This window comes from Populus trichocarpa, chromosome 1, assembly GCF_000002775.5.
Source record: "Populus trichocarpa isolate Nisqually-1 chromosome 1, P.trichocarpa_v4.1, whole genome shotgun sequence".
In the NCBI taxonomy this organism is placed as follows: domain Eukaryota; kingdom Viridiplantae; phylum Streptophyta; class Magnoliopsida; order Malpighiales; family Salicaceae; genus Populus; species Populus trichocarpa.
Genome location: NC_037285.2, coordinates 7,357,092 through 7,380,452, shown reverse-complemented (window position 1 = coordinate 7,380,452; position 23,361 = coordinate 7,357,092). Strand labels below are relative to the sequence as shown.

Sequence of the window (23,361 nt, the reverse complement as noted above, 5' to 3'; positions counted from 1 at the left end):
CAGTCGTATTTCAATCAGCAACAACCACTTCATGTGTACATTTTATTGTCAAAACAACACGCGCTTGAGTTGAGAGAGGTGAGAGGGGGTGATGAAATGAGGATGAATTATCTATGTGAGAAGCTAGAGTGAAATTGATTGGGAGAAAAGGTTTGTGGCCTACAGCTGATCTCATTGCATCTATTAAAGCTGAGAGAGGTGGTTACAACTTATGTGGGTCTAAAATCAGGGATGTCCAAACTACAAAAGGTCACTTTGAAGCGAAAATTGGTCAGGAGAGCAAAAATAATGCTCAGCAGCAATAAGTATGTGCCTTCTCCGAATTTGAATATGGTAAATGTTAAGGTGTCAGAAGAAATTTGGACAACAAATCAGGCACCTCCTGAAATGAATAGTACAGGACAAATTCAAGTGGACATGTTGAAGAATGAACAGACAGCACCCTCCTGATGACTGGTGATAATGAATTTTTTCCTCCTGAACTAGTAAACAATGGCCGGTTTTGGAGAACTATGTCTGTGCTATTGTTGACTGTTGAAGATACATTTGCTATGCACAAAAGCTCCAGGAATGATGCATGGTGTCTACAATGAGAAATGAAAATTGATGTATCTAATGAAACTACATGTCTTAATTGACTCTTTATTCTTCATCACCTTAGTCCTTTCCTCGGGCAGCATAATGGAGAGGTAATGCCCCTGAACCAAGGTTGTTAAAATCGCGTTTTGACTCGTAAAATCATACGATTTTACGAGTCAAAACATGCATTACGGGTTGAATCGCTTGAAAAAATCGAAAATGGGTAAAATCGGGTTGAAATCAAGTGAAATCGCAAAAATCGGATGAAATCGCGCAAAATCGTGATTTCAGGACCGATTTTGCGATTTTAATAAAATGAGGCCCTGAAACAAAATCTCCCCCTCTTGAACAGCTGTCAGATGCTTTGGTAAGAGCAAAAGCTTCGCGGGCATGATTTGCTTTCCCTAGGATTTGGTTTAAGAAAAATACGGAAAGCCGTTCACGTTTTGGTTTCTTCAGTGCATATTGTACAACATGCAATTATTAACAAAAATATCTAAAGGTGTTTTTACTGTATACTAGGAGGTATTAAAAGGAGAAACAACAATGTTTTTTTTTTTTTCCCATCCTTTAAATTTTTTTTTTCCGTCCTTTAAATTTTTTCTACTATGTTTATTGATTTATTTTTCATTTTTGTTATTCTACGTAATGTTCACAAGGAATTAAGCTTAAAACTTTATTTTACTTTTTTTCTAAGTGGTTATCTTAATGTCAAAAAAGATTATGTCATTAGGTTAATGCTCAATTTTAAACAAAACAATTTAGTTTCATTGCTTGAAAAAAAATTTAAAATTCAAGGACCAAAATTTATCAGGAGGCAAATATTACTTTTAATATTATGATAGATTGTTGTTTAGAAAACCGTGTTTGCAATTTAAAAAAAAATATTTTCATTAAAATGATTAAGAGATGCATTAATAAGAAAATAAAGTTTAGATTAAAGAAATATATTTTATCTACATATTTCAAATGCCTTGAATTAAAAAAAAATCTTTATTTTTATTTAAATCATGAATTTTTTATATATATATATTTTAAAATTCCTTACGATTTTACAATCCGTTTTTACGATCCGAGTTTATGAACGGCTTTCCGTGCCGTGTTAAAATCGCGATTTTAACAACCTTGCCCTGAACCATCAATCACAAAGCTTGCCCCCAAGTTGACCGTGGTGTGGAGAATGGGTCCTCACAGAGGAGGATTTATGAAACAGCACAACTATATCATGCCATGATGGAAAGATGTTATGATGTTAGCGCTGGTCAAGGTGGAATTTGGTTTCGAACTCCTGTATTATGGAAGTACAAGGTATGAATGATTGTAGATGTTAAAGAACCATCTCAATCCAATAGTTTAAATTGTTAGGTAAGGTTCCAAGATATGATTTATATTATTCTCCAACACACCCCCTCAAGTAAAAGTCATTTGGGCTTGAAACTTGCACAGACCCACATTACCTCGTGCTTGATTTTTATCAAATAAATGAAGGTGATGAAATTCGAACTCGTGATCACTTGATCATCAAGACTCTGATATCATATCAAAGAACCAATTTCAACTCAATAACAATATAATTTATATTATTATTCAATAGTTTCAACCCCAGGTATGGAGACACAAACTATGGATGTTAATTGAGATATCAGCTGATTAGCAATAACATCTATTAAAAAATCATCCCATAAAATGAAACCATGCACCTTCTTCTTCTTTTTTGTAAAAAATTGCATTCGATTCTGCTTAGAATCAGAATGTTATTTCCTCATGATAAACAACTAGAGATTTCAGTACTACATGTGACATTTTCAAGCCAATACAAGCTTGTCCAGCTTAAAACCTATAGTTCTGGAAAAAAAAAAATGGGGGCGCATTCCATATATATTTTCTATCTTGATTTTGCTAATAAGAATGCCTAAGTTTTGATTTTAGATTCAGCGAAGAACCAGAGACCAGAGGAATCAAATGTGATTCATCAAAATTGATCAAGATGTGCTTTGAGTATAAATATGACATGATAAAAATCATTGATGATAGCTTGGAATGTGGAAAAAGGCTGGGAGCTCTCCAATTAGTTAATCAAATTCAGAACTCAACCACACAAATTTAAATTTGTAGTTCTTTTTTTTTTTTCATTCAGATATTAAATTTGCAGTTTGAAGTGGTAATTTTTTATTATTATTTTTTATTGATTGGTTTGAACAATCACAAGCTAGACTTTAAGAGTTGGTTTGTCTAACTTGAATCCTCGATCTCCTTCCTCGCTATAAGAAAAGCAAAGGTTGACTATCCACAGCATGAGGTCCTTTTTTTAATTTTCAATTGCGTGTTCGATGAAAAAATTGCAAATAATGTTTGACTTTTGTTTGTATTGAAAGTATTCGATTTTTATCTTCACGTAAAATCTATTTATATCACTGTAGCAATTTTTCACAAGCATTTTCAATAGCATGTATTTCCAAATATCTTTTTCTGCAACAACTCGATGTATCTTAACAACATGAAAGAGTAGTAAAAATTGATAAGACGAACAACAGTAAGTCATGCAAGTGCAGTATGCTGCTGGTCTTATTTTATATGATCATCTTTTCTTCTTCTTTTTTCCTTTATGTATCTGTTTATTATTGTGTTGACAGGAATGTTATCCATCTTTATTTCTGAACGCTCCTCCTGCATCGGCATGCATTGAACAGGTTAAGAAAAAAAGGTTTCAGATTGCTGAAAATATCAACGATATTAAAAGTTTTAGATTCTAAGACGCTGTTATTCTGAAATGCAAGAAAAAGCATCGTAAGACACCAACAACACTTGCCTTCATTTCGCAGCATCTCTAATCACTTTCAATAATGCTGCTGCTGTCATGCTTCTTCTACTTCTTCTTGTCCCCGCTCTTTTCTTTCTTCTTGTCATTTTCCTTCTTTCCCTTCTTCTCCTTCTTCTCCTTCTCCTTCTCCTTCTTTCCTTTCTTGTCCTTCATTTTCTTCTCGTTCTTCTCATGGTTCTTTTTCTGGTCGACCTGAGCTTGGCTGCCGGGGCCATTGGTTTGGCAATTGCATTGAGTTACAGAATCGACCTTCTCATGGGAAAGGCTTTGCTCTGTTTGGACATGGACCATTCGTTCTTGTTCTTGGTCGCATGCCTTCTCATCTGGTTTGATGCATTGCATTGAGGCCATGGTGATCGAGGCTAAATTGGGATTCTAATGAGTATTTTCCCTCTTCTTGGTTGTTGCATGTTACTTCAAGCCATCGCAGGAACGTATAAATAGGCGCGGGGCAAGTGGGATTCCTTGTGATTATTTGTCACCCTTTGAATCTGCTTTTTTACATGATGGACCGATAGCATCCCCATTATCAGAGAGACAGAGAGAGAGAGTATGGTTAATTTGTGCTTGAGAAGGGAATAGATGCTCCCATAAATGTTGATGGGAACCAAATTCTGTGCCGTCTGAACTACCTTACGAGTCCTTCAGAGAATCCGAACATACACAGAAGGACATAAAGATAGTTTAAAGTAGATGTAGTTGTTTGGCTTTGTCTTGTATGGTTAGTAGTCTGATTTCACTTCTAACCTGGCACATTCTCCGTAACAGGAGGTGTTGAACTACTTGAGAAATGCAAAGAAAAGAAGGGAATATGTCGTGTTTGGACACCTAAGTATAGCATTATCTAAGCTTGCAGTTAATGAAATTGGGAACAGAAAGTGACTTGTGAGTCCACCTCCACTACATGGCTAAAGCAACTCGTTATAGTTTCTGGGCCTTCCATTAATTTATTCTGTAGCAGGATGACAGCTGAAAAAGAGAGATAGAAAAGCTTATTAAGATTTTAGTGGTGTTTATTTTATTTTTTTAGTTTAATGTGGGTATCCGGGCCAGTTTGTATGCATCTCGACTAATCTTACGGGCTCTGAAGTTAACGACCATGTAAGCCTTCAGTGGCCATCATATGAGCAACCACAGGGCTCGAACCTGAGACCACAGAGGGAGCAAACCTCTTGGTCCCAAGCTTTTATCACTGGGTCACCACCTAGATGGTTTAGTAGTGTTTATTTTTAAAATGATTTATAAGTGTTTTGAGTTAAGAAATTAGTTTATTAAGATTTTAATGGTATTTATTGTGTGGTTTTTGGTTAAAATAAATTAAAAAATAATAATTTTTGTTTTAAAATACTCTAACCTGATTTTTAAGCAAATGATCGTCTTCCATAATAGATGATGTATCATTAGTTTTATTTAAAAAAAAAAACAATACAAAAAACATAGAATGATAGGTGTGTGGGTTTGGTTTTAGAGGCCCACACTTGTCAGACCTTCTTACTATTAGGTAAAGAGCACGAGCCCATCTATTTATCATAAACAACTAGCATCTTTCCATGTTTTTTTTTATTATTATTATGGTTGAAATGCAGTAAAAGAAAGGCTTAACATGATATTGAAAAAATTATTAAATTTTGTCATGTTCTTAAATAATATTATAGATTTTAATAGTTTTTCTCATTTATTATGTATCTAATATGCAAAAATAAAAATAAGAAAATTCTCTTGAATATTCAATGAAAATAATTTTTTAAAAAAAATGGATGGATTTGTTTTCCTCCAATCACAGAAAAAATAATTGAGTTATTATTTTAATATATTAAAAAAACATTACTTTTGAAATAATGATTTTGAGATCATGATAGGTTTTTATTTAAAAACAAAACAAAGCTTGTAATAAAAAAAATATGCTTTTGTTAAAAAAATAAAGAGATGCATTAATAAAGAAATGGAGTTTAGATGGAAGAAAAATATTTCTCCTCTATAATTTTATTTATTGTTTTTACTACAAATATCTATTTTTATAACCATTTAATTAAATAAAAAATATTTCAAAAGTTAAGGTTATTAAACTCAATTGGAGTCGTGACTTGGGTCACAAGTTAGGCAAGTTAATATGATTTGATCTGAATCAATTCAGAACATCATTGTTCTAATATTTAAAAAAACAAAAAATCAATGTAATTTTTTTTTTTTAAATCAAACTAGGTTTTAGCTGAGTTGATCGAGTCATGGGTGCACCTATCAAGTCAGTTAGGTTCCACTAAGTCAACTTCTATCCAATTTACCTTGAAACATAATCCAATCTAGAGATAAGGTTAACATGTTTTCATATTAACCTAATGAGTTTGGTTGGGTTTAATAATATTATCAAAAAAAAAATTCTTGTAACAGCGCATAGGAAACGAAACTGAGTAGTTAAACTCTAAATAAAAAGTTTGATATAACGAAGAGGATGAGAAAGCTGAAAAAAAAAGAAAAAAACTTACCCATATCGATGTGAGTATACAATTTAGAAGAAGAAGAAGAAGAACTTGCCCTTGAAATTTGATTTGTATGGTAGGTAGGTTTGGTTTTTAGATATATCATCTAGAAGTAAATCTAGAAAGGATAATGACTTTTTGAAGTATTTATATTTTTTTATTCTTTTTCTATTTAATTACTTGTACTATTTTCTTCTATTTAAGTAATTATACTCGTTAAATTTATCTATCAACTACCTCTATTATTATTATTATTTTGTCGGGAGTTAACTATCCATTAAGGGTCCCAAATTGATAGTATTTTAATTTTATTTTTTTTAACGATGTACTTTGTATTTTATGAATTTTTTATTTGAGTGTCTATACTATTTTTTTTATTTGAGTATCTATACTTAAAAATTTTTATCAATCAAGCACTTTAATAAGTTGTTATTAATAAATATTGAAGACTGTAATTTAATTAGTGTAATTTAAGATTTGTTCTTTGTAAATCATCAATTTAAATCCCTTAAATCTCAATATCTGAAAACTTGAAAAAAAAAATAAAGTTGTTGTTATAAATAACACATGTCAACTATCTCGAATACTAGTGTGCTCCTTTATGTCCAAAATAACCATGATTTTATCATTTTCTAGTATTTTGGTTTACCAAAAACACAAGCCTTGGTGGCTGTAAGAGGAGATTGGGGATTGTTTGTGGTGCTGGTTTGATGCTTCCAGTTGATCCATGGGCACCCAACATTGATTCACAGAGCCTTGCCTCACAGCTTTTTGCTTTCTCTTTATTTCCTTACATTGGTATCTTGTACTTCATTACCAAATCCAAGTCTGCTCCTAAGCTCACTCTCTTTGGTTTCTACTTCTTGCTTGCATTTGTTGGGGCTACAAGTAAGTTTCTTTCTCGATATTTTTGTGTGTGTATGTGCAAATTTTGATTCTGTTTTTTTTTTTTTGTGCTTGAAGTTTCTGAAATTTCTGGGTGGTGAATTTTGAAGTTTAGGACTTTTAATTATTTGGTGGATTAAATGTAGAAATTAGTAAAAGTGGAACTGACTCTAGAAGTTCTTGTGAATGAACGGATTAAGGGAAACAGCCAAACTTGTTCCTTTAAAAAGAAGAAATTGTTATGCAATTGGCATTGTACTGGTGCCATTAATGAGATATGATGTTGTATAGTAGGATCAAAACTTGAGAATTAACTTGATATATGTTGATGTATAATTTTGGTGGAGTTTTAACACACATCCTTCTGCCTGAAATTTTTCCTGGTTAACTTAATATTTCTTGCTCTATACATGTTTGGGATGTTTATTGTTGTCAACAGCTTTTGTAAGCTATATGTCTTTCTTCGTAATTGTACCTTGGTGGCTTCACTTCTGTTGAGCAGTCCCGGCTAGAATTTATGGTAACTTCTCCCATTAAATAGGATTTTACTTGAACATTCATCAGCTTTATTCTTCATGCCTATGTCTTAACTTTCTATTGGGACTTGATGGTTGCATGGTTGAGGCAGCGAAGGTGCGTTATGGTACTTCCTTACCTAATGTGGATGGATTGGTTGCACGGTGGGGCTGAGGCACTTCTCACTCTAACCAACTTATTCATTGTCTTGGGGCTAAGACAAGCTCTTAGGAATGCAAGTGGTTCCAGAAAAAGATCATCAGATCCTGTTTCAGCAATCGAAGAGGAGAAGAAGTCTTCCATCTAGGTACACTACATAAGTTCGGTTAGTTTATTCGAGCACAATATCTCCTTCTTTACTTGGAAAACAGGGCTCAGTGCTCTTTCTCTTTTTCCACTTTTTGCAGAGAATACTCTATACTTTCTGCAGTCCATGTCACTTCTGCTCCGCCAAGTGCACCTATGCATCAAGCCTTCAATTCCAACTGAATGCTCGAGATATTCAAAACGCTTATAAGGAACACAAATTTCCAACTTAGCATTTAGTAAATCGTATATATTTCTAAGGGTACAATCTTGATATGTGGTTATTGTCTTTAGAAACTTCATCAGTATGTGTGATATCCTAAGAATGACAGAATGTCTTTGCCAGCTATCATGTAAAAGATCATGTTCAACAAGAGTGATGAATCCATTGTACTGTACTGTCTCTCCATGATATTTAAATTTATTCTCATTTTACGAGAATTCTAAAGTTTTTACCTTTCCTTTGGCTTTAAATTTCTCTTTTATGTCCTAGAAATTAACATGCCGTTGCCTCTCATCTGCTGCTGAATTGTCTACCGAGGTTGGAAGTTTGTGTAAGTTAATGGAATTTGATATTTAGAAGCAAAACAATTACAGATGTTATTTGTAGGAAACTTCAAAATTTTGCAATGCTGTCATAGCTAATCCTATTTTACATGCATCCTCGCCTCATTTATAATACAAGCTAGGTTCCACAGGCAGAACCAGCCAGTGTGTTGAATTGCACACAAATGCAGCACCTTTTCCTTTCTTATTTCCAGTGTCTAGATGAAATTATGAGAAAAATCCTGGTGAGTCAAATGGAAAGTCGGGAACCAATTCCACTTGATCAAGTGAGAAATCCAAGTCCACAATTGGAGAATTGGTGGCTGATGTGTTGGCTGAAATTATATCGGTGAAATCCGATTCCAAATGTTGCAAATTTTGAACTCCTACAAAATTGTTCATCTGGAATGGTGAAAGTGAGTAGTGAGTTGGTTCAGGTGTGGCTGGAGATATAAATGGAGAAAAACTGCCCTCACTCTTTGTGCATCCATTTGTAGAAGGAAAAGAGAAGGGAGATACCATCTCTTTATTGTCGAAGTCCTCTGTATTAACCCTTAAGCTGTTGTGGAAGTTAAAGAGGGCTTGCTGTGATTGCTGTTGTTGACAGTTGTTATTGGTATTCTTTCGTTTCTTTTCTTGTTTTTCCGGTGATGGGACTGATTGGTTTCCATGAGCACAAGAGTGCGTTCCTCGGTATGTGATCTCAAATACGGTGGGATCTTCATCTGATCTCTGCACTTGCTTTGTAGCCCAGCAATTCTGAGTATTTCTGTAGGAGCACCTGTAATAGCTTCTGCACATGTAACAATCTCTTATTAGATTCTATTGAGAAATATGATTTTCAGTGTTTGATTGGCGACACCTTTTCAATGTTATCTGACCCTAATGAGAATTTCGCACTAATGAGAATATGACAACTTTCCAAAATGTGCTATTCCTTTATTTATTTATTTTTAGTTGTGTTAGTTTAAATGTTATTTTTACCTTGTGAATTAAAAAAAAAAAAGTGACATTTGTGACGTAATTCAAGATAAAAGAGAAAGGAATTGTCACCTAGGATATTTTGCTCCTAGAATATCTTTCTGCCCATATTTTCTCCAGCTAAAGCCATCATCATGATGCCCCTCTAGTCCATTATCAGTACTGACTCTAACCTGATCTGTCCATCTGGGAGTGGTCTTTCTGCAATCGAAATCAGAAAACATTTTACAAGAAGCATTAGTGCTACTGAAGTGGACATAATCGCCTAGCAGCATGCAAGAGTTACAGCGGTAGACCACACATTCACCTCTTCTTTGAGGCCTCGTTATAGCCCTGATTATCCTTAACACTCCCATCAAAATCATCACTTCGAGAGCTTCCGTTAATGGATCTGGGGGACTCTGGAACACCAGCAGAGACTCCAGCATTTTGTGGTTGTCCCATTGATCCACCCCCGTTGAGAATCAAGAGAGCCTTCTCATAAGAAGATAGTATCCTCCGCACTAACATGTCCCTAGTTTCAACTGATGACGTTGCATTCAAATGAGCCCTCAACTGTTTTGCTAGTTCCATCCCTTGGATTAGCTCAGTAATCAATGTCTTTTGCTCCCAGCTCCAACCATTCTCCATTTTTTGTACTCCTCCCTTAAAAGTTACAACAGGCAACACAATTATTATGCTTCTTGCTACCTTAAAGATGCTAGAACTTCGTGTCCAACAACATTAGCACAATTTCTACACTTGGCTACTTAGAAGCAAGAAATCTCCACTTAGCTGGAAAAGTAAGAGCCAAGAAGTTTGGAATGAGCAAAATAGTAAAGATCGAGTTATAAGCTAATAACATAGGAATAGCCAGAGCTAGAATTATTATTTTTTTATTGGGTAAGCTGGTGGTATATGGAATGTTAGAAGAGATAGAGGATATATTTATATGAGTGAAGCTTTAGCTGAGGAAGCAAAGAGAGTGATGCTTTGTATTTAAAGAGAAAATTGTGAAGGTTTGGAATTTAAAGGAGGATGACAAAACCTGAAGGAAGAGAGCTGGTAAATATATTGGAAGGTAGAAAGCTAGAAGTTTGACTAAGAAAACGAGTTTTTCAGCTTAGACTGGTCTTTGGTCATATGAGAAAATAGATGAGAGAGAGAGAGAGAGCTGACCGATTCTACTCTTCAAAGTTCAAACACTCCAAAGAAAAGGGGCTCTCTACTTTCACTGTACGAGAAGAATGAATGATTGAAACGTAGAATCAAGTTAGAAACTAGAAAGTCAAAGTTCAAGCTTGAGGGAAGTGCGGACCAAGAATTTTCAACATTCCGCATTACTGGTTTAACATCAGCACGGAGGTTCAAAGTGCTGGAGCCTCACGTGCTGTATATATTATCTTCAAAATTAACATTCAAGTTAGTGTTTAGGTGTTGGTTCATATAGCGAATGAGTTTCCTCTCCATGTCAGCATCAAGGATTCTAATATATAAGATGTTATGAGAAAAACATGGTTGGTACACTATTTCAAAAATTGATGGCACAAGTAAAAACCAGTTTTTTTTTTTAAAAAAAAAGACTTAATCTTGATATATAAAATTAGAATATTAACTATAAAACGGCAAACCCCTCCTCACAAATCAATTAGTATTTTGGTTCTTTTATTTTTTATGAATGATTTTTTTATTTTATCTTTTAATATTAAATATATTTTTTATTAAGTTATTATATTTTCATGACATGGATCAGCAATTTGATAAGTTGATTCAGTTTGTCAGGTTAATTTAGTTGACTCAATTATTATTTTTAATTAACTTTTTTTTAAATTTTATCATTTAATATTGGCTTAATTAGGAATTAGATTTTATGATTTATTTTGTTTACTTTTTATTATATTATTTTAACCTTATGACTTAGGAATAGTGTTTAACGGGTTGACTCGAGTTGTTTTTTGTGTCATTTTTTTAATTTATTTTTTCTTCAATTTCATGTTAGAAATTGAGCTTCATAATTTTATTTTATTTTTATTTCTATGAGGATATTTTGGTATAATGATTAAGGTTGCGAGTTTTGGCATTTTAACACCGATTAAATTGGGTTGTTTTTTTGTTTTTTTCTAAAATGTTATCTCGGTCTCATAATCTGAATCACGGTTTCTTCAACATTGGATTTGTTTTTATTGGGTTGTCCCTGTCTCATGACTTGGGTCGTGGGATTGGCAGGTTAACTTAATTGACTCAGTTATTTTTTTATTGACTTTTTTTTTCAATTTCATCATTTAATATTGTGTTTGATTGGGAATTAGGCTTCATGATTTGTTTTGATTTACTTTTTATTAGGTTATCCCAACCTCATGACCCAGTAATAGTACTTAACAGGTTAACCTAAGTTGACTTTGTTTATTTTTGTATTATCTTTTTAATTAAATTTTTTATAAATTTCATCGTTCAATATTGGATCCGACAAGAGCGATTGAAAATTAAACTTTATAATTTTTTTTGACTCATGATCAAATTCGTGAATTTGACATGTTAACCTGGGTTAAATCAAGTCAATTTTTCTAATTATGAGGTTATCTCGGTCTGACAACTCAGGTCACAGGTTTGGCAGATTGAATCGAGTTGTTTTTTATGTTATTTTTTTAATTGATTTCTTTTTTAATCATATTATTCGATATTTGGCTAATTGGAGATTGAAATTTGTAATTTTTATTTTATTTTTTTCCATGGGGTTATCTCGGTCTTATGACTCGGGTCACGAGTTTAACAAGCTAACTCGAGTCACTTTTTTAGATCCTTTTTTAATTGATTTTTTTCTAATTTCATCCTTCAATATTAGGTTGATTGAGAATTAAGTTTCATAATTTATTTTGATTTGCTTTCTATGGAGTTATCATAGTCTCAAAACCCGGGTCACAGATTTGACATGTTAACTCGAGTTGACTCAAGTCAATCAAATATATTGTTATCTTAATATTAAAAAAGATAATATCATATTGAAATGTTTTTAGTCAAACTATATTTTTATAGGTTGTATAAGTTGTTTTTGGACTCGCAAAGGCAACCAGGTTACATCGGGTCAACCCTGGGCGGACAACGTGTCGTCCATCCATTTTGAAAAAAAAAAAACTTAATGGTCGAAGCACGTGTGTGTGTGTGTATACAATTTCTTTTAAATTGTTAGATTAATTAAGAATGATATTAGATCTTATTTTATTAAATTCCATTTAAATTTTACTTTGTTCTTGAACAATTGTTCTTTTTTTACAACTCATAATAATTAAAATTTTTAATTTTATTTGGGTGATTTGTTATGGTCACTGATTTCTTTATTATATCATATAAATAAATAATAATAATTTTAAAAATAAATTTATTAAACCTAGTCAAATCCTTTACTCGAGCCACATGTGTGGCCAATTGGCTTGAATTGAATTGATATATTCTCACCTTAATATTAAAAAAAAAAAAAGCATGATGTCTTGAACTCTTATGTCAAACCATGTTTTTATCAATATTATAAATTATTTTTAGACTCATCAAGTCAATCAAATCATATTACGTCAATCCCAACATAGTTTAATTTGAAACTTGAGTTAGGTAAGGATTCAGGTGCAAAAGGTTTCAAGGATGCTTAACCGAGTTATGTTTAATGACATTTTCAAATGGCTCCTCGCGACAACTATGAGTGTTGTATTATTATCATATTTTTTGATACACTCCCATCAAAATTATCATATTTTCTTATAATTGAAATTTGTTTATGTAATGATGAGAAAATGTTGTTTAGGGAACAAATATTCTAGTGAATTTTTTTGAAAAACAAATGTTAACGAGACAAAGGGATTTTAGTTGGAGAGGTATCTTTTCTATCTTTATTTCAAATAGTCATGATTTTTTTAAAACTTGTTTTTGAATGATGAGAGAATGTTGTCTAAGGAACAAATTTTCTGGTGAAAACTTTTTATAAAAAAACCATGTTAATGACACAAAGAAATTTTAGTTGGAGATGTATTTTTTTATCCTCATTTTAAATCGTCATTTTTTTTAAATAAATGACATGGAAAAAATTGATTTATTTTTTAAAATTAAAGATATTAATAAGGGAGCGAATACTTTTGCTAGAAAATCATTTTGTTTCAAATGAATTTAAATTATTTCTCTTCTTGTAAAAAAAATATTAGTGTCGTATAATCAAGTTAATAAAATTAAAGGGCTTCTCACAACGCATGATCAAATATCTTTGTATTAGATGAAGGAGTTTCATTTAAATGTTTTTACTCTTCATCGTGTCAAAAAAAAGTAGATAAAAGTTGTGAGATAATTCTTTCTTTCATATTTATTTTGTGTTTTTTAGAAAAATCTTAAGGTGTTTCGAGTTGATTTCTTAGTTTATTGACATCATAAGAATGTTTACTAGGTGAAAATTGGTTAAAAACTTTATTCCATGTCAAAACAATACCAATCTGATTTTTCCAACCACCTATCTAGTGATAAAATATTAGGCATGCAAATGATACATCTGCTTCCTACGTTTTTTTTTAAAGAATTACAACCAGATGACATGTTTTTTTTTCTCTATTACAAAAAAAAAAAAGGTAGTAGTGTGGGCCTACCATGGGCCTAGCGATGCATGCCCGCGCACATGGCCTTTTATTTTTATAGGTCAAGCACACTAGGCCACTAGTCCCAGACACCCATCCCCCTTTTTAAATTTAATTTATTTTTATTTAAATATAAATTGATGAAAATATATTAATTCAATATATGTGTGGCATGCCCAATCTAGCGGGTATTCGGTTGTAATTGGGATTACTTAAAATTAATAAATTAAATAATTTTTTGTGATTTTTTAATAATATATCATTTAATTTTTACTTGGCTTAAGAATAAGGTTGTAAATTGTTTTTTTATGATATCAGTAGATGTTCTTTTTGTGCAACCATAATAATATTTTTTTATTTAATTTCTTTCTTATACGTTTCTATTTGTATTATTTTTTATTGAATAAAAAAAATTAGTTTCAAGAAACAAAGTTATTGAAGACAACCGGGTCCATGACCTGTGTTACAAAACCAAATCTTAATTTATATTTATCTCTCATCTGTCAAGTTTAGTCTCTGGTTAAATGTTTTTTTAGTTCTTATTTAGTTTTTGAATAAAATTATAATATTCTTTTGCTAACATAACTAGGAATTATTTTTATGAAACCATGTGAAGTCTTTTTTTTTTTTGAATTTTTTTCATTCGCTTTCATGTGTGTACCTGATTTTATTATTGTTAATTAAATATAAAATTAATTCCAAGAAAAAAAATTATTAAATGTGGTCGAGTCTATGATCCATGCTATGAGATCACATATCTTGATTTATATATATTTCTTAAATTTTAAATTCAATATTTGGTTCTCGTTAATGATTTTTTTGGTATTTTTTAAAATAAATGATTATCAATTTATTTAATTAAATACATGTATTATTTTTTTATTTACAATTAAAAATATTTATTAAAGTAAAAAAAAAAGGCATTAGAAATGCGTACATATTCATGTTTCTATGTTAATTTCTATAAAGAAAGTACTTCAATTTCAATTTTGAGGGAACAATTGAAAAAACTAAAAATTTATGAAACTAAAATGCAAAGTTCTTAAATTTTAGGAATGGAATGCTCCTCATCCTCGAGTGTAGGTCAGCCTCTGATCTCATCACTCATAAAAAAAAACTATTAAAGAGAGATAGTAGGGTAGGCTACACAACATTTCTTATAAATATGTATTAATTATAATATAATTAAATAAAAATTAATTTTAAAAACTATCCCAAAACATCAACATTGGAAAAAAAAAAAAATAGTTGCAACTGTAGCGTGATTGTAATGTTTTCACTTTACAACAGTTTGTGTCTATATATATATTGTGGACCATTTAAGTTAATGGGCCACTTAAACCTGGATTAGACTATTTTTTAAAGAAAAAAAAACGAGGTCGTCTGTCCATCAGCAGCCTCCCCTCCCTGAATTTATTTATTTAATCTTATGTCACTTCATTCCCAAGCTTTTTGAACGAGAATATATAGTGTGTTTGTCATTTATGTTTCTGAAGTATTTTTAAAAAAAAATTAAATTTATTTTTTTTACTTCAAATTAATATTTTTTGATATTTTCAGATCATTTTGATGTACTAATTTCAAAAATAATTTTTTTTTAAAAAAAGTATTAGTTTAATGTGTTTTGAAATAAAAAAAACACTTTAAAAAATAATTATTACCAAACTTCCAAACAGATTCTTGATAATTTGCAGCTTGACCTCTCCATAGCTTCTTGTTTTTTTTGGGTGAAAATCTCTTCGTGGCTTTATTACCATCTATTATGTTACTTTCTTTTAAATCATTTTTGAACTGTATTTTACTTAAATAATAATAAAATTACAATATCTTATTCTTAGCTCTAACGTCAAATTGGGGAGCTCGATTTCATAGAATTTCTTGTCCCATAAGAAAGTTTCTAATAGATGGAATGAAATGAGTTTATAATTTTATTTTCCCTTTACCTAATTAAGGCGCGATTAATTCTCTGCCATCATGTAACTTTAGAAAAATTTACATTAACTTTCTAATTCGCATAGGTGTTGTTTGTGTTAAGAGTTTTTATTTGGTTGTTTTCATAATAAATTCCTAGTTATTAGGAAATCAGTTGTTTTTACCCATTCCTTAGGAGAATCCCAGTTGATTAGGAGATTGTTAGTCATGGGATAGTCGTTGCTATTTTTCTGCAATTTGATTATTTATAATTCTATTTAAGTCAGACTCATGTTCAATGAATAAATATAGTTTTTTTCACAAATCTATCTACGTTATACACTGAATAAAGCTTTCAGTTTCTAACAAGTGGTATTAGAGCCTTCATTGGGGGTGTTTGATTTGAGAAAGCAGCAGCTTTTTTTTCTTGCAGCAGCAAGATTCGATGGCCTCTGAGAACAACTATGTGCAACCTGCAATTCCACGTTTCGATGGTCACTATGACCATTGGAGTATGTTGATGGAGAATTTTCTGAGGTCGAAAGAGTATTGGAGTCTTGTAGAACATGGCATTGTTGAACCAGCCAGTGGAGGTGCGATGACAGAAGCACAAACAAGAACACTGGAGGATCAGAGGTTGAAGGATCTCAAGGCCAAAAATTATTTATTCCAAGCTATTGATCGTGCAATTCTAGAGACTATTCTTCACAAAGAGACTTCTAAGCAGATCTGGGATTCCATGAAAAAAAAGTATCAAGGCTCAACAAAAGTGAAAAGGGCGCAGCTTCAAGCTCTTCGCAAAGAGTTTGAGACTCTTCACATGAAAATAGGAGAGTCGGTCAATGACTATTTTTCAAGAACTCTTGCAATCGCAAATAAGATGCGAATCCATGGTGACAAAATGGAGGACATCACAATAATCGAAAAGATTCTTCGGTCAATGTCTGCGAAATTCAACTATGTAGTTTGTTCAATTGAAGAGTCACATGACATTGATGAGCTTTCTATTGATGAGTTGCAGAGCTCGTTGTTAGTGCATGAGCAGCGGATGGTGAGTAACTTACCTGAAGAACAAGTTCTGAAGGTGATAATGCATAGTGGTGAATTTTCAAATGGATATGGTAGAAGTCGTGGTTGGGGTCGAGAAAGCAGAGGTCGAGGCAGAGGACGTACAAATGACCAGAAACCGTTTGACAAGTCCAGAGTTGAGTGCTATCACTGTCATAAATATGGTCACTATCAATATGAATGCACAGAAAAGGATGAGAAGGCAAATCTTGTAGAGACAGAAGAAGAAATGCTTTTAATGGCATATCTTGACAAAGATGAACTCCAATCAGATAAGTGGTATTTAGATTCGGGTTGTAGCAATCACATGTGTGGAAATAAGGCATTATTTTCATACTTGGATGAAACTTACAAAGATACTGTGAAGCTTGGGAATAATTCATGCATCTCTGTCATGGGGAAGGGGAATATCAAATTTCATATGAAAGACAAAACAATGCAAATAATTTCTAGTGTCTTTTATATTCCAGAACTGAAGAGTAATCTTATTAGCATGGGTCAATTGCAAGAGAAGGGATATACAATAATCATTCAAGCAGGTTATTATAAAATTCATCATCTAGAGAAAGGCTTAATTGTTGAAGCAAGAATGACAAGCAATCGCATGTTTCCACTATACATGCAGGACAACGTTCAAACGTGTTTCTCTACAAAAGTGCATGACTCAACATGGTTATGGCATTTTCGTTATGGACATCTCAATTTCAATGGCTTGAAGATTTTGCAAGAGAAAAATATGGTGATAGGCCTTCCTAAAATTCATTGTCCCACGGAAATATATGAAGAATGTGTTGTTGGCAAACAACATCGGGTTTCCTTTCCCAAAGGAAAAGCATGGAGGGGTGAACAAACACTATAATTGGTTCACTCAGACATTTGTGGACCAATCAATCCAGCATCAAATGGCAACAAAAGGTACTTCATCACCTTTATAGATGATTATAGTCGAAAGACATGGGTTTATTTCTTGCAAGAAAAATCTGAAGCCTGTGTTTTGTTTAAAAGATTTAAAGCTCAAGTTGAGAAAGAATCTGGAAACTCCATTAAAGTCTTTAGAACAGATCGCGGTGGCGAGTTCAATTCACATGATTTTGCAACTTTCTGTGAAATGCATGAAATACAAAGGCAACTTACAGCTGCGTATGCACCACAGTAAAATGGCGTGGCTGAAAGAAAGAACCGCACAATTATGAACATGGTTCGAAGTATGCTGGTGAATAGAAACATTCCGAAGAATTTTTTGCCAGAAGCAGTAAATTGAAGTGTCCATGTACTGAATCGAAGTCCTACATTTGCTGTTAAAAATAGTACACCAGAAAAAGCTTGGAGTGAAGCTAGGCCAACGATTGATCATTTCAGAATTTTTGGGTGCATAGCATATCCACGTATTCCTGATGTAAAGAGAACAAAGCTGGATGACAAGGGAGTGAAGTGTGTGTTTCTTGGAGTCAGTGAGGAGTCAAAGGTGTACAAGCTGTATGATCCCATCACCAGGAAGATAATCATCAGTCGTGATGTTCAGTTTGATGAACGAAGCACATGGGATTGGAGGAGCACAAACAATCATCAAAATATAGTTAATCATGATGCAGATGTAGTTTATGAGGAAATAGAAGAGCAGTCCATGAATGGTCAGAGGATTGAACCTCAAATTATGTCATCTGACAATGATAACGAGATAGAAGAGCAGTTGCAATCCCTTATTGGTGATGAAAGTCTATCAAATACTTCATCAAATGTTCTTATGCCACGTGAACATCAGCTAGCAACAGACCAACGACAAAGGAAGATACCTGCCTAGATGCATGATTATGTTAGTGGCAATGAATTATCCGATGAGGATACCATTGTACAATTTGCTTTATTTGCATATTCCGATCCCATTAAATTTAAAGATGCAGTGAAGGAAGAAAAATGGAAGAAAGCAATGGATATGGAGATCCAAGCTATAGAAAGAAATGATACTTGGGAGCTTACTGGTCTTTCTAAAGGGCAAAAAACTATTGGTGTAAAATGGGTTTATAAAACCAAGCTGAATGAGAAAGGGGAAATTGACAAACACAAAGCTCGGTTAGTGGCAAAGGGTTATAAGCAGCAGTATGGAGTTGATTACAAGGGAGTATTTGCTCCAGAAGCCAGGCATGACACCATTCGTCTTGTAATCTCATTGGCAGCATAAAATTCTTGGCTTATTTTTCAAATGGACGTAAAATTAGCTTTCTTGAATGGAGAACTACAAGAGCAAGTTTATGTTGATCGGCTGTCTGGATACGTGCAACAAGGAAGTGAGAAGAAAGTTTACAAATTGAAAAAGGCTTTGTATGGACTGAAACAAGCACCTAGAGCTTGGTACAGTCGTATAGATGCCTATTTTTCTAAAGCAGGATTCTAAAAATGTCCATATGAGCATACTTTGTTCGTCAAATCTGAGGATGGAGGTAAATTTTTAATTGTATGTTTATATGTAGATGATCTTATCTATACCGGGAATGATGGAAAAATGTTTCAAGAGTTCAAAAATTCCATGAAGGTTGAATTTGGTATGACTAATTTGGGAATGATGTGTTATTTTCTTGGAATTGAAGTGGTGCAATCATCAGCAGGAATTTTTATTACATAGAAGAAGTATGCAAAAGAAATTTTGGAAAGGTTTAATTTGCAGAATTGCAATCCAGTCAAAAATCCAATTGAACCAGGTTTGAAGTTGCATAAGGATCTTGGTGGCTAAAGAATTGATAACACCTACTACAAACAGATGGTTGGAAGCTTGATGTACTTAATAGCCACTAGATCGGATGTCATGTGTGCAGTAAGTCTCCTAAGTAGGTACATGGAATTACTAACAAATCTTCATTCCCAAGCTGCAAAAAAGGTGTTTCGTTATCTACAAGGCACAACTGATTTTGGAGTCTTTTATAAGAAAGGAGAAGTTTCGAGACTTGTTGGATTCACTGATAGTGATTATGTGGGCGACTTAAATGATAGAAGTACTTCTTGTAGTGTTTTTATGATGAGTTCAGGAATTGTCTCATGGTCATCAAGAAAGCAGCAAGTAGTTACTTTGTATACAACTGAAGCAGAGTTTATAGTTGCAGCAACGTCTGCATGTCAAGCTATATGGATGAGAAGAATTCTTAAAGAGTTACACTTTCAGCAGCATGAACCTACAATAATCTATTGTGATAACAGTACGGCAATCAAGCTCTCAAAAAATCTAGTTCTACATGGGAGAAGCAAACACATAGATGTGAGATACCACTTCCTATGTGATCTTACGAATGAAGGGATAATTGATTTAGTTCATTGTAGAAGTGAAGATCAAGTTGCAGATATCATGACCAAGCCCCTCAAGTTGAATGCATTTGAAAAGCTGCGTGGTTTACTTGGAGTGTGTTTATTTAAAACATCTTAAACAAGAAAGGTTGGCAGCCTTGACAGGTTTTGTGATGGTAGAAACTCTCTAAACTGTTTTCATAGAAATCAGTTTAAGGGAGAGTGTTAAGAGTTTTTATTTGGATAAATTCCTAGTTATTAGGAAATCAGTTGTTTTTACCCATTCCTTCGGAAAATCCCAGATGATTAGGAGATTGTTAGTCATGGGATAGTCATTGTTATTTTTCTGCAATTTGGTTATTTGTAATTCTATTTAAGTCAGACTCATGTTCAATGAATAAATGTAGTTTTTTCACAAATCTATCTACGTTATACACTGAATAAAGCTTTCAGTTTCTAACAGTTTGTTTGCTGAAAAATAAAATTTTTTTAGAAAGTAATTTTTATAGAAAATAAATTTCCAAGAAGTAAATTATTTTTTGATATCTGTTAGCGTCATAGAAAATAAGTTGGAAAACATGTTTTTACTTTCTAATGTTTGGCAATGCTATGAAAAATAAAGTGAAAAATAACTTATAAATATTTTAATTTTTTTTCCCAGTTTATCTAATATATATATAATATTGAATGTAACTATTTAACTACTCACAATAAAAGAATGAAATATAAAAAGTATAATTACGGGGAAAAAAATTATTATATCATATATTTATATATAGCTTGTTTTATAAAATATAAATATTTTAAATATAATAATATAAACATATGACCTTGTTAAATATTTTTTAAGTAAATTATTTTAAACCTCAAAATAACTTCGTAAAATTAATGAAAAAACTAAGTTAGTTAATGGTATTACTTGAGAGAGTTAGATATTTAAGTTTTTATGATACGAAGATTTTGTATCGAGGATAAATATGTGTGGGATGTTTTTTGTGTAAAGACAAGAAAAGTGTTTTTCAGAATTAAAAGACACTTTCTCTATGTGAAAGGGTTATTTTTGCTTTTGTCGGAATCATTTTCCTGGAAAGTAATTTTCTAGAGCTAACCAAATATAAAAAAAAGCTTAAAAACTACTTTTCAAAAACAAACAAGTTAATAATCCGATTACTATGCTATGCCTTTTTCTCTGAGTCATTGGAGGATTAATTTTAATTACAAGGCAGTATTAATCAAATTTCATATTTAATGACATATATATATATATATATATATATCCTAGTTAAAATTAAGGCTAAAAATCACTTAAGGCTTTTCTGTACTGGACAGTGGCCTAACTATAGACCCTGTCCATGCCTCTCTCGCTTTTGGGCCATCGATTAAAAATTAAATGCTGGTCTATAAGAAGGCCCAAGAGCACTTGATTCTTCCAAGAAAATTAGAGTTCGGTGGTCCTCCAAGTTAATTTCTGATGTAAGAAAAGAATCTGTCGGCTTCTTCTTCGCAAAATTAAAAGATAAATGAATACCAACTATTTTACTCTGGTTGTTCTTTTTACTCGATATATCTTCATTTTTTTTCTTATCTTAGATGATAATTAAAATTGCTAAAATAAATTATTTTTGTTTTTATAAATGCAACATGTAAATACAACTTAATTATGTAAATCTCGATAAAATAAATCTAATAATATAAAAAAATCATAAATAGTGATCTAAATAAGTCACACGAGCCACCGGTTACTTTTGGTGGTTTGTGTGACCCATTCCAAGTATCGTTGATAACATTTTTTATTATTAGATTTAATTTGTTAAGATTTTTCTCATAATAAAGATAGTATCATCGTCTTAATGTGCCTCCAAAGTTTTTTTAGTTCTTTTTCTTTTTCTCTCTCACTTCTCTCTACATTAAGTTTCATTTAATAGTTTTGTTTTTTTTTTCTGGTAAATTTCTGCGGAGTATATTTTCGACTTTATCAAAATGGTGTGGCGAACCAAGTGAAAGAATACCATATCAATATGGACCGGCTATATATTGTCCCTTTAACATGTTGCTGTGCATTATTACAAGCAAGGGTCAAGCGGTTAAATCAAGTGGCATTGATTTAATTGATGTTATGCATGCATATGAAAGTAGCATATTTTGTTTTCCTTTAACTTAAGCCTAAGTACATTTTCTATTAATTGATTTCTTCATTATCAATCGGTCAAGTCAAGTGGCACTGATCTTGTTGGCTCATATGAGAAACAAGGTTCAATAAAAAAAAATCTTCTCAATAATTTAGTAGCGTTAGAAAAAAAATAAAAAAATAATTAACCTGATAAAATTATTTAAAAAATAATAAAATAGATATTTTGTTTTTCATTAACAATTTTTTTTATATAAATCCTGCTTGTTATGCATAATGTACCAGGTTAGAAGTGAAGTCAGACTACTAACCATATATGACGACAGTCAAGCTACATCTACTTTAAACTATCTTACATCCGTTTCTGTATGTTCGGATTCTCTGAAGGACTCGTAAGTAGTTCAGACGGCACAGAATTTGGTTCCCATCAACATTTATGGGAGCATCTATTCCCTTCTCAAGCACAAATTAACCATACTCTCTCTCTCTCTCTCTCTCTCTGATAATGGGGATGCTATCGGTCCATCATGTAAAAAAGCAGATTCAAAGGGTGATAAATAATCACAAGGAATCCCACTTGCCCCGCGCCTATTTATACGTTTCTACGATGGAGTAACATGCAACAACAAAGAAGAGAGAAAATACTCATTAGAATCCCATTTAGCCTCGATCACCATGGCCTCAATGCAATGCATCAAACCAGACGAGAAGGCATGCGACCAAGAACAAGAAATGGTCCATGTCCAAACAGAGCAAAGCCTTTCCCATGAGAAGGTCGATTCTGTAACTCAATGCAATTGCCAAACCAATGGCCCCGGCAGCCAAGCTCATGTCGACCAGAAAAAGAACCATCAAAAGAACGAGAAGAAAATGAAGGGCAAGAAAGAAAAGAAGGAGAAGAAGGAGAAGGAGAAGAAGGGCAAGAAGGAGAATGACAAGAAGAAAGAAAAGAGCGGGGACAAGAAGTAGAAGAAGCATGACAGCAGCTGCAGTGAAAGTGTTGTTGGCGGCTTACGATGCATTTCTTGCATTTCAGAATAACGGCGTCTTATAATCTAAAACTATTAATATCGCTGATATTTTCAGCAATCCGAAACGTTTTTTTTCCTGTTCAATGCATGCGGATGCAGGAGCAGCATACAGAAATCAAGTCGGATAAAATTCCGGTCAACACAATAATAAACCACTATGTAAGTGGAAAAAAAAAGACGATACAAAATAAGTGCAGTATACTTGACCATTGACTGGAGAAGCAGGTAGCTTCACTAGCATGTGTGTCCTATG

At 32.6% G+C, this 23,361-nt stretch overlaps 1 protein-coding gene and 1 long non-coding RNA gene across 3 annotated transcripts; one reads left to right on the top strand and one right to left on the bottom strand.

Moving 5' to 3' along the window:
- Positions 1 to 6,445: 6,445 nt before the first annotated feature.
- LOC18094453 (uncharacterized) lies at positions 6,446 to 8,041 on the top strand. Of its 2 annotated transcripts, XR_002980750.2 has the most exons (4): positions 6,449 to 6,765; positions 7,202 to 7,282; positions 7,391 to 7,585; positions 7,686 to 8,041. It is a non-coding gene; the product is annotated as an uncharacterized LOC18094453 (long non-coding RNA). The 2 variants fall into 2 exon arrangements; XR_002980743.2 differs by having other exon boundaries at positions 6,446 to 6,765; positions 7,202 to 7,585.
- Positions 6,807 to 10,118, bottom strand: LOC7472714 (probable WRKY transcription factor 41). Its single transcript, XM_002297947.4, has 3 exons — positions 9,419 to 10,118; positions 9,184 to 9,312; positions 6,807 to 8,923 (listed from the first exon to the last, which is right to left on the bottom strand). The coding sequence occupies exons 1-3, from the start codon at positions 9,739 to 9,741 to the stop codon at positions 8,359 to 8,361; spliced, it is 1,017 nt and encodes a 338-aa protein (XP_002297983.2). The 5' UTR covers positions 9,742 to 10,118; the 3' UTR covers positions 6,807 to 8,358.
- Between the last annotated feature and the right edge of the window lie 13,243 nt (positions 10,119 to 23,361).

Excerpts from the sequence above, each read along its gene's own strand:
- LOC7472714 (XM_002297947.4), bottom strand. The coding sequence starts at position 9,741 with ATGGAGAATGGTTGGAGCTGGGAGCAAAAGACATTGATTACTGAGCTA. Across the intron at positions 9,313-9,418 it reads AACGAGGCCTCAAAGAAGAG|AAAGACCACTCCCAGATGGA; the intron begins GTGAATGTGTGG and ends TTTCGATTGCAG. Across the intron at positions 8,924-9,183 it reads CTAGGAGCAAAATATCCTAG|AAGCTATTACAGGTGCTCCT; the intron begins GTGACAATTCCT and ends TTACATGTGCAG.